Genomic DNA, 11,863 nt, shown 5'->3' on the forward strand with positions numbered 1-11,863 from the left:
CCACGGTCGCTGACACACCCAAATCGCCCAACATGCTCCACTTCTCTGTTGAATCAAAGACCAACTTCACAGGAGAGAAGGAAAGTCTGATATGCAGTGTGGATTATTGCACTCTTACTCACCCACCCACAGTGTAGAAATACACAGCATTGAACCAAACATGGGAAATCCTCCTGGATAGACTGCCAGTCTATTGTGGAGCACAACAAACTCACATATTCACCTCCTCAATAACAGCTAAAGATCTGGTACAGCAGAACGTGGTTACACAATCTTTCCATGTTCAAGTTAATCTAGCAGTCATTATATTTAAGTTCAATGATGTGTTTGTGAGCCTTGCCCACATCCAAACCACCAGAATTTTGATGCCGTTTCACACTTACCATTACCCCAAACGGAATTTTCTCCAGTCTGATCAGCTGATCTAAACCCCATTGAACATTTATAGAATTTAATATATTTCTCAAGACAGAAAGTTTAGCATCATTCAGTAACAGCTCAGGATGCTCCTTGGAATTTTTGTGATGTGATAGAACAGATTTTGCACACACTTGTGATGTCCAAGCCAACTCAAGTACATGCGGTCATCACAGCAAGAGTGAACATCACAACAAATACTAACATTTATCAACTTTATGCTGATTACTATTTGTACTTTAAAAATTTTTTTATTTAATTTGAATAATAATAATAATAAAATCTAAGCATTTTCATGAGTGGTCTAAGATGTTCATGCCTAACGTCAGAGAAAGTTGTTTGATTAGATCAAGACCTGTTTTTTGTAGAAAGATCTTTATTAAACCAACAAAGAGCGCAGGACACGTGTTCCCATCATTAACAAATGAACAAACTGAAAAAGCTACCCTGATGAATACGAGCAAGTTTGACCCTACAATGATCCCAAATTTACAATTAGGCAACTGAAACCAGCGTTCGCATGCTTTAGAGCGGAAGCCGCTCTGTACTGAGCGACACTGTGGAAACGCCAGTGTCGCGACTTAAGAGCTAATTTTACTGTGTGGGAACAATTTAAAACAACCGAGATGGAAAAAGTGGACGAGAGGAAAACTCCGCTCCACTCGCACAGTTTTACGCTGTAGAGATCTTCCCCGAGCTACTCGACACATTCTGCATTATGGAGGAAAAATGATCAACAAAGGGAAGTACGACATTAAAATAAGAAACATACATGCTCATACGCACGCACGCACGCACACACACCACATACACAGAAAGTTAATAGTTTCCATTCAGTCCATAGTTACTTCGACTGGAAAGAATGAGGTCCGTTTCTGATTGGCCATTAAGAGAGTTGTGGGATGCAGGGACAGTCCTGCTGAGGCTTGACAGGGGTGGGCCTGTGAGTGACATTACTATTAGGGGTGGGGCAGATGGCACAGACATCACGTTAAGTCCTTTCAGTCCCAGCGAGAGGCGGGCGGGGGAGTAGGTAAATAGGAGCGCCAACACAATTCCTCCATCATCCATTCAACCACCTCATCTACGAAGGAGAGAACTTTTTGGCTTGTGCTCGGACCCTCTTCTCGTACTCCACTCTGTTCTGACTGGAAAGACACAACGAGACACACAAATAACATCTCATTCCTCTTATCTCAACCCTATCTGGCAGGTCATTTATAGTTTTTTCTTAATGAATGATATCTAGGCATAATTCACTGATCAGATCAGATGGGTTCCTAAGTGGTCCTTTTTCTAGTGGTGATAGTGAGGCTGTAATATTTAGATGAAGTGTCATTTTAACCTACTTATCCACCCAGCTATTCTTTAAAGCAATGTGTGCATATATTCAGAGTCAGGCAACTTCATTACACAGAATGCCACCTGCATCACACACGGCACATTTAAAAACTTAACAGTCAGGTATGGATAGTAGAGATGGAAGGATCAATCGGCTATGTATCGAAATTGGCAGATTTTTCATCAAAATATGCGATCGGTCGATATTTACTAAATTCAGCAGATCCGATCGTGTGATATATAAAGATCACCTCCATGTTAAGCTTAACAGCTCAGTGGATTGATCCAGACTTTGAGCTACAAAGCGCCAACCATCACATCACCATTAGTCAACCATCGCATTTCACAACCTAAAATAACGTTGGGCATCGTACATACGATGCAATTTTGCTGATTGAAATATTTACTTTAAAAAGATAATTTAACCAGATTCCATCTGAGTCGATTCTATGAGCACATTATATAAATTCGTGGTTCACTTTGGTAAATCGTAAGTGGTGCTTGCTTTTGATGTAGATGAGAACAGAAGACATTACAGAGCCAATCAGAGGCAAAAGTTTATTAATGACTAAATTCATTAGTTCAGGATCATCTGCTCTGACTGACAGAAAACTTTTAGCTCCACAGGCAGAACGAGTCTGACTCGGTTACCGCTCTGTGGTAATAGCAGTTTAATTAAGCTTGTAAGAGAGTCACACAAAATGTTCTGTAGTAGCTGGTGTTCATTTAAAACCACAACATTAATTAATAACAGTAAACACGGAGAGATAACTGAGAAGAGAAACTTACGCTTCGCATAAAATTAACCGACTCTTATATCGATACTGTGAACAGAGCGTCTCTTAGACACACACGTCGTGCTTTTGTAACCGGTTTATCTTCACTGTTAGACCTATTTTTAAGGTTTTTTCAGACTGAACTGGATAACATAAACCTCTGTGTGTGTGTGTGTGTGTGTGTGTGGTCAGTTAGACTAATGAAATATGTCTCCTGTGGGTGAAAAAATGAATTGCTTTAGTTTTGGAAGTAAGCACTAATTTAGGGTTGTTTGTACAAGATTGCTATTTACTCCAATGACTTTTCCACCAGGCCAAACAAAACTGCAGCTTTTTCATTGGATGTAGTGACCATACTTGTGTAGGCTATGATAACACAGATCAATCATAAAAAAATACCTACCAGGCCAATGGCAAAATAAAACATTAGCCAAAATAATCAAACAGTCATTTAATATATGTAGAACACAATACCAAAATACTTTAAATGATTTGCATTACTTATAATATAAGATTGGAGCCACATTGCAGTCAAGTGCACCTCCTACTGGCTAGACTGTTCCACCTCAATAACAGTTTATAAACAACAATTTCAGCATAGAGCTTAGAGGTGGAAGGTAAGACTTGTATTTATTGCCTCAGTAGCAGCTGGAGAAAAATAGTTCATTCTGTAAAATAATGAGCATATAGTGTGTGTGTGTGCACCTTACCAGTAGATGGTGTAGGCCTCAGCCTGGGCTGGATCCTGAATGTTGGGCTCATTTAAAAGCTCCTGGATTCCCAACAGAATCTACAGAAGAGGAAACTGCACTTCAACTAATGTATGCACAAAGCAGCCTAATCAAGACTCCAAGAGCAAAAAATATCAGCCATAATGAAAATCATGCCCACGAAATGTGGTGTAAAAAAAACAGGAGCAAGCTATTGAGAGGTGCTTTAGTTTCCCCCACCTCATACTGTTTGCTTCTTGATATATTGGTTACTTTAAAATATCCCATAGGTGTGAGGGAGTAAGTGAATGAGAATGTGTTTGTGATGCATTAGAATGGACTCGTGCCCAGTCGAGGGTGTGTTTCTGCCCTTTTCCAGATAAACTCCAAACCCACTAAAACATTCCCCCCCTGCCCTTTTGTGTCTTTTTTTAATAAAACATTTATTGTTGTTTCATTTTTGTGTTTGTTCCAGGACTAAATACAGGACAGAAATATAAAGGATGGGCAAGATTAGTTTATTACCAAGACAGTGGAGACAAAGCAGGAGAGGCAAGAATGTAATGGTTTGAGCATGTGCAGAGGAGGAGAGGAAGACCAAAAAAGGTTAATGGATGTGGTGAGATGGTTGGTGTGAAAGAGGAGGAAGTTAAAGACAGGGCAAGATGTAAACAAATGATGTGTGTGGATCACTGCATGTGAGCACCCTTTTTGTGTTTATTGTGTGCATTAACATAAAAACAAGCTTTTTGTAGCGTATTGTTGATAAACCATTAACATAGGTTACCTGTTTGATCGTAATGGCTGGTCTCCAGTCTTTGTCCTCCTCTAGAATGGAGAGACACACAGTTCCCGATGGATATACGTTTGGATGGAACAACGGTGGCTCAAATTTGCCTGTGAAGCAAGTCAAAAGGTCTTATTTAGAGCTAATTAAAAAGTTTATGGGGTAAGAAAGGTGCAGTAGCATTTAGAAAAGTTAAACATAAGTAATATCACCAAACATCTGGGAAACTAATGAACCCCATGTGTTTTATTACAAATATATTAGATATTTAAAAGGTGCAGCATTTCAGATTCTAAAACACATACATAAAATTGTGTTTGGGTGATGCAGTGGTAAATCCCGCTAGCCCACTACTGTTAAGATCCAGGGTTTAAATTTGAGTATTACTTGCACAAGAGCAGATTTGTATTATTGGACTGTTGTTTTCTTAAACTAGAATAAGGTAATGTTCACTATGGAAGCACTTTTGTCTGCTAAATGCTGAAAATGTAAATACTAATAGCCTTTTGGGCATCTACTAGTTTAAAAGCAACACAAGTGAGTGAATGTGCATGCATGTATATCGTACATTTAGGAGGAGATGAAGGATAGTCGTCTTTGAAAAGCATCCTTAATTTAAACAGACCTCCTTCCCATGGAGTCTACAAAGAACACAGTAAAATGGGTTAAGAACAGAGCATTTTGCCACAATCGAAATATTTTAAACAAGAGCAAGACTTACCCCCTTTTTCCCTGGAATGGCACACTCCCAATTCATCAGATTCATCGTACCATCTGGGTTTTTAGTGGGTACAGCAACAAAGCCCTATAGGAAAAAAATTCATTAACAATTAATTCATTATAATAATTATGAATAAGCCTTTGATGAATGCATTTCTTCAAACAGTTTTACTAACATCTTTATTTTGGTCAGGGATGTGGTAAACATTTGACTTGAGTTATACATAAGACAGATACTCACAAAAGGATGGTCTTTCCTCCATGCCTTACGCTCCTGTGCAAGTCGACTCAAAGCAATGCCAGACATGACCACTGATCCTAAAAAAAGGTAGTCAAATTAAAACAATTCTTGCCAGAGTGGTTACAGCTCAGCAGTGATATTACAGTAAGCTACTTTGATAATAAAAAAGGGATGTTGGTGAAAAACGTCCACATTGGACTATTTTTACTTAGTGTTTTCCCCAAAATTCTGCTCAAACTCAAAAATGACCAAAATTTACAATGCTTAAATGCTGTTTAATGCTATAGCCAATTAAATTGAGCCACAGGCCAAAAGTTTTTGCCAACATCTCTTACATACCATCAAAAATATTTTGAGCTTCTCATTCACATAAAAATACAAAAACAAAATTTTCTGTTTTACTTGTTTTGGAGAGCAGATATAATGACACATTTCCTGGGCTCAAACACCATGTTGGTGTGAATAAAAAAGCAAATTAGAACAAATGTGGTTTTAAACTCACTTGTCATCATGTGGTTTAGGGTCTTATGTTCATCCAACCATTAAAACATTTTCCCACCGTCTTATTTTATCCTGCTACCACAAACACTGGTTACCTGACTGCCCACAGACCACAAGATTACATTACACAATTCTCAGACTAATGCAAGTATGGGCATTATACACCTGTGGTGAGCACACAGCACTACTCAACAGGTACACTATTTTTTTTATTACGTACAATACAGCGAATGCATTTTTTTTCTTTGAGCTGCTCCTACATTCATGGGTCCATCATAGCGGATCCATCTGGTCCACATATTACACTAGTTTTTAACGCAGCTTTTTGCCGCAAACCCCCTTATTTTTATCCAGGCTTGGGACCAGAAATGGGAGCGCATTGACATGTGCACCTCGCAGTGACTACCAGACATTAGGCAATAATGTCAGATAGCACCTCTGAGATCTGAACCCGGATCACAGCTGCAGTGGACTAGCATACTTTACTGCTGCACCACATGAGTGCCTACAAACAGCAAATTTTGAAAAATGTAAGGAATGGTTTGCAATTTTAACTGACTGCTCCATCCTCGTTGGGGTCATTGCAGGTCCATTGGCAACTGGAAACACTGAATGTGAGGCAAGAATACACATTGGACAATAACCACAATCGGTTATTCAAGTAGCCAAGCCACCTTATGCATGTTTTTTCCCCCCTTTTTTTATTCCAAAACAATCGTTGAAACAATGTACGGATGGACTGGCTTGTTTAAGTCCATTCTGCCAGTCATATTATAGGCTCCTAACTTAACCTCCCCATCTTTACTGTCCACAACACCAATATGATGGACTCCTATGCTAAGTGTCTAGCATTTCAATATTCCATTGTTAAATAAAGAAAAAAAAAAAAGAAAAAAAAAATGTGTAATGATGCCACAGCAAAATAAAAAGGAATCAATATTTCCCAGAAACTTAGTGTCTGCCAAGTGGAAGACAGGCATCAAATAAAATAAAACTTTCAGTGGCTTACCTCAGCCTACATCAGTGGTAAACCACCAAATGTGTTCAGTTATTGATTGAAAAGATTTGCATCCTTAGATTAGTGCAACACAACAGACAGTCTGGTTTAGAAGTACAGTCTGTTTTGGTTAAGACTTATTAATTTTCTTGTTTTCAGAAATACAAATTAATTGGTTGTCTCTATACAGACCTACTACATAAATTACACATACATTTTCATCTCACTGTGCAATAACCATCACTTTTCTTACTATTTTTATGTTCTACTTACTGACTTCTACTTTTGACATTGCACCTCTGCACAATCGCCCTTAATTCATTCATAATTGCATAATTGTCTTAAAAAGTGCATATTTACATGTACTACAGGTACCTCTCAGTTTTTGTTTATGTACTGTTGAATCTTTATAGTGTGTAACTTAATTGCTGTTCTATCAGGTTTAGGCCTTAATTCCCTTAAGGATTAATAAAGTATTTATCTATCCAATTACACGGTTTTCTCTCCTCTACCGCTGCAGACCTCCACTCCTGACTAAAGAGGGCCATACCTAACAAACTCCCCTCCGACATGTGTGGTTGTCAACCGCTCTTTTCACCTGCGTGAGGTGGGTTCACACAGAGATCAGCGTCATCTACGGACAGTCACACACTAATCTTCATTATCCCCCATCACTAAACAGTTGCCATGAACCAACCAGCAGAAGCTGTAGTGAGGCTGCACTAAAACCTGCCCTTCCCCACACATAGCCAATCATGTCCTAGCGAGCTTGGGATCTCAGCACTGGTAGACTAGTGTGTTTTACCGCTGCACCACCCAATCGCCTAATTACTTTGCTTTTGCTTATGTATTATTGATGTACTTTTTCCTTTATTCTACTGATGCACCTTTCCTTTTATGAACTTTCCCAAAAACAGCCTTACCTAACATAGACCCTCTCCAACATGTGGAAGAATCGCTTCTTTCTACTATCTGGAGTGAGGTTCGGACAGTACTGTGTACGGAAAGTCATGCACTTATCTCCGTTACTCCCAGTATCTGTGCAGGCGACAAAGACCAGCCAGCAGATGGCTCTTTTCGCCTTGCATTTGCTAGGCATTAACACATTTGACATTATCAAAAATAAATTTGACATAGTCATAAATAAAGTTTACTTTATCATTTTTTGGGTTTTCTGGCACAGACTTGAAAGTACAGTCCACATATTTCCAATATAAAAATAGCTCTTTGGGAGGGCAGTACAAAAACAACTGTGTATGTCGAGTCATTATCCTGTTGGAACACCAACTTGTGTGCAATATTGGCTGATGGTTGGAGATGGTGGCAATTTTTTTATAATAATACCACCATCATCAGGCTTGACCATTAGTACAGTGTTGTTAAATGCCTAGTCTTCTTTCTTACAGTGGCCAAAAAACTCAATGTCAGTTTTATTTGAGCCAAAAAAAATCTCCACCTGTCTTCTTTCTTGCATGGTGGCATGTAAGCCCAAGACGACATAACACTAACTTGACTACGAAAAATGATGTCTTTCTGCAGATTGATTTGACTAAAGCAACTGGTTCCATGTCTTTGCGCTGTCTGACTATTGTTTGTCCAGATTATCATGGATTCAGAAGTTGTGTATTTTAAAAATCTGCATTCCGAGATCTGAATATAGTTGCCTAAACTTTTCTACAGTGATCTATTAATATGGGCACAGAGAAGTCAACAGCTGCAGTCAAGCAATTACTAATAAGGAATTATAAGGCCGCGTTACATGTCAGATGAAGTTGTTGATGTTAAGTTGATGTATGTATATTTCTGACCCAAACAATTTGTAATATTTTGCTAAAACTCCTAAAAACTAAGTGTGTTTGTTGGTGTGTTGACTACGTTTTGAGTAAAGAGAATGTGTAAATTTGGCTATTTTTCAAAGTTTTCATAGTTAGCCCTTTATTGTGTGGCAATTTAGATTTAAATTAATATGCAATAATAAGAGTAGAAAATCTAATTAGAAAATAAAACTCTCGGTGAACCTGAGAACTACCGCGCCTGCACTCCCACATATTTCTAGGCTAGGCTAACAGTCCAGACAACAACGAACCCGTGAAAATATAGCAGATTCTCTTTATACGTTTAAAAATTTCTACAGAATTCTACTTAAAGTGTATTTTGGACCAGATTTATGATTTAATTAAAGATCAATTAGACATTTTGGGCTTAAGACAGTAGCTCCTTAATTTTTAATTAGCAATTTAGCTTAGCTTAGAAAGCTAACGAGAGAGCTACTTCCTAGAAATGATTTAAATACAGTTTAGACTCCAAATTTAAGTATCATTGTTCTCTTATTAGAAAAAATTATTGTTTATTTAACATATTAGTAATGTAACATCTTTGTAAGCATTCTCAAAAATGCCTTTAAATATATTTACTCGCCGGCTAAACGCTGCCGAGTCCTTTTACGGCCGCGTCCTAAACCACATACTGCCCCCCTAGATAGTGCACATTGATAGAACGTACCGACACGATCAGTTTGCGGCAGGCTTATGCACTAGAAGACGATTTAGGACGCAGCCTGCTTTCGAGCTCAAGACCGCGCATAACACAAAGAAAACTGGACTCGACTTCACGAGAACGCGCATTTGTTCACACAGACTATTAGATTTCAGTACATCTGTAAAACATTACACATCGTTTGCCATCGAATTCGTTTTTAAAACGCAAAAACTTGTGCTCGCCGTCTTACCGGTGAGGCCGCTTCGTGACTTTCCAGATTCTTCTGTTAGACCCGGGCTAGGCTCGGGATAAAAAACCCAGACAAGTTTCCCTCCCGTTCTAAACCGGACTAACTAGGACCACCAGTAGCACATTTATATAGCCTGAACACATGGCAATCATAACAAATGTCTTTTTTTCATTTATTATATTGTAACATGGTTTTGTATATTCATTTCAATAGAAGACAAATAGTTCACTTTTAAAATGTATGTCTCGGATTGTAAATTAGTGTCCTTCGTGTCTGCTTTACTCTTCAAGACAGGCACGATTCAAGACGCCCGTATATTTAAAGGCGCAGTACCATGTCACAGGCTCGTAAAATCTGATTCCAAAAATGTTGAATTTACTCAAATTCTGATTTCAGGTTTTGTGAGTTGATATTAAGAGTCCACTTTAAAAAAATTTAATTAGTATCGAGTCCACCTTAATGTACTATGCCCATCTTAAAAGTGAAATTAATTTACTTTATGCCTGTTACGCATTTTCATGACTTGCATCTATCTAGACTGAACACATGTATTAAGAACTTAAAACACACACAGGCTGTTTGATTCTAGAAATGAAGGAGTCGATTCATAATCTGATTCTAACACCACACGTTGTGGATCGAAGGAGTCGAAATACGTAGACTTTATAGCCATGTAATAATTCTCGAGTCCAACTGAATTGAATATGCCCTCAAATCTGTTTAGTTTGTACCTCCTATGACATACATATATGTACGAAAATAAAATGAGAGGAGATCAGAGCCTCCCTGATTCCAAAAACGTAAGAGCAACTTAATCAATCCACAGTGGAAATGTTGAAATATTTATATGATTTATTAGTAATACAGAATTCGGCTTAATATTCGCATGAATATCCACCTCCATACATGTACTACAGTACACAGGGACTGAAACAGGCGAACAGTTTCAATATAACCAGTAGTAAAAAAAGTGTTCTGTTTTATTCAGGCCCTTCGATAAAGTATCTTAGGTTGTAATAAATACTCCCAACCAAGTTTTTAACAGAAGGAAGAAACAAGTACAAATAATATAAAAAAGTAATGTTCGTGTGTTCTTAAAACATGACCCAAATAAGGCTAATTCTACATTCTATATTTTAGTAATAGAAACAAAATTAGGCTTTACCACGACTTGATTTAAAGAAGAGAGAGTAAGACAATCCAGCAGACCTTTGGGGAGTGTGCATCAAACATTACACTTAATGAGGTTTACTAGGCATATATTGTGGCTATATTAGGGATGTAACGATACACTCTACCCACGATGCGATACGATTCACGATGCGATTTTTCCCAATTTTTTTTTTTAAACAAAATGAAATTGAAAACAAATTATGACAAAGTTTCCTTTTATTATTTCTCTTTAAAAAATAAAATAAAATGCAGTATTTGTGCTTATTTTTTATTTATCTAATAATAATAATAAATGCCCTTTTATTTCTGAGGTAGGTACAAACTATGTCAAATAATGCTTATTGTGTAAAAAAAAAAACTGAAATGAAATTTTAAACAAATCCAACATATATAAATAAATAATTCAAGTATCCTCACATAAATGTGAAGTGACGTCAACCAGGCAAGGTGAATAGTGCCAGTGCCCTCTGCTGTTTAAAGTGATTATCGATTTATCTTAAATGAATAACCGATTAGAAGTGTGGCACGTGTGCACCGATTTTTAATTGTCTTCTGGTGCATCGTTACATCCCTAGGATACATCAAATAATCCATATTCTAAATTTGGTTGCCATTTTGTTCCTGATCTGCTTTTACTTGCAATAATGACAAAACATAAGTGAAACTTAATACATGCCTTGTAATAGATTACATTTCTAGTTCTTTTTTTGTTTAAGTGTATCTAAACGTTAGCATTTAACTGTATGTAGTGTCATGCATGGCTTTTTGGGATATAGCTTATGTAGCCTAATGTACATAAAATACATTTTAAAAACAATAGCATTTTTATAACCATGTCCATGTTGAGTTCCTTTGAGTAACTTGGTTTTCTCTCACCTGAACTTTTGACTTTGACTGTATACAGTATATTCAAAAGGGAGGAATTCAAGGCATAGCAATGTAAAAAAAAAAAAAAACACACAGAGGTTTTATTCTAGTCACATAGTAGTGTTTTCTTATATATGATGAGCAATAGGTCCATTGCGACAAAACAGTATCTCACAAAGGTGTCCATTTAATTGGTTTATTGGTGTAACAGTTTTGTGTCTAAAGTGAGCATACAAGTGACAGTTTATATGAATGTAAGACATGACAAAAACGGCTTTAGCAGGTATTTGAACACAGGATCAACGGTGATAACAGGAAGCAGATGTAACATTAACGATTTAATGATAGCACACTGAGAAAACCAAATGACAAACAACAAAAGACAAATTTCCTTCTGTTACAAAGAACTGTCCTTTAAAAAAAATTTGAAATAAATAATATACCAAATAATATAGCCACAAGCAGCAATTTTTGGGGTCCAAGAATGTATTAGCCAGATGGCCCAATGTGTGAACATGGGGCAATTCCTGAAGGAGGATAGGACACAGAAATACTATGCCAAATTTCATATGTCAATCTTTCTTTGTTTGCAATTATCTTGCATT

At 37.3% G+C, this 11,863-nt stretch overlaps 1 protein-coding gene across 4 annotated transcripts; it reads right to left on the reverse strand.

The window, feature by feature from the left end:
- Window positions 1–648: 648 nt before the first annotated feature.
- Window positions 649–9,321, reverse strand: ube2ib (ubiquitin-conjugating enzyme E2Ib). Of its 4 annotated transcripts, none has more exons than XM_062991840.1 (7): window positions 9,219–9,321; window positions 4,993–5,069; window positions 4,753–4,836; window positions 4,600–4,672; window positions 4,032–4,141; window positions 3,245–3,324; window positions 649–1,565 (listed from the first exon to the last, which is right to left on the reverse strand). In XM_062991840.1, the coding sequence occupies exons 2-7, from the start codon at window positions 5,056–5,058 to the stop codon at window positions 1,502–1,504; spliced, it is 477 nt and encodes a 158-aa protein (XP_062847910.1). In that variant the 5' UTR covers window positions 5,059–5,069; window positions 9,219–9,321; the 3' UTR covers window positions 649–1,501. The 4 variants fall into 4 exon arrangements, with proteins under 4 accessions (XP_062847910.1, XP_062847909.1, XP_062847908.1 ...); XM_062991839.1 differs by lacking the exon at window positions 9,219–9,321 and adding an exon at window positions 8,909–8,940; XM_062991838.1 differs by lacking the exon at window positions 9,219–9,321 and adding an exon at window positions 7,414–7,508.
- Between the last annotated feature and the right edge of the window lie 2,542 nt (window positions 9,322–11,863).

This window comes from Trichomycterus rosablanca, chromosome 3, assembly GCF_030014385.1.
Source record: "Trichomycterus rosablanca isolate fTriRos1 chromosome 3, fTriRos1.hap1, whole genome shotgun sequence".
NCBI classification, from domain to species: domain Eukaryota; kingdom Metazoa; phylum Chordata; class Actinopteri; order Siluriformes; family Trichomycteridae; genus Trichomycterus; species Trichomycterus rosablanca.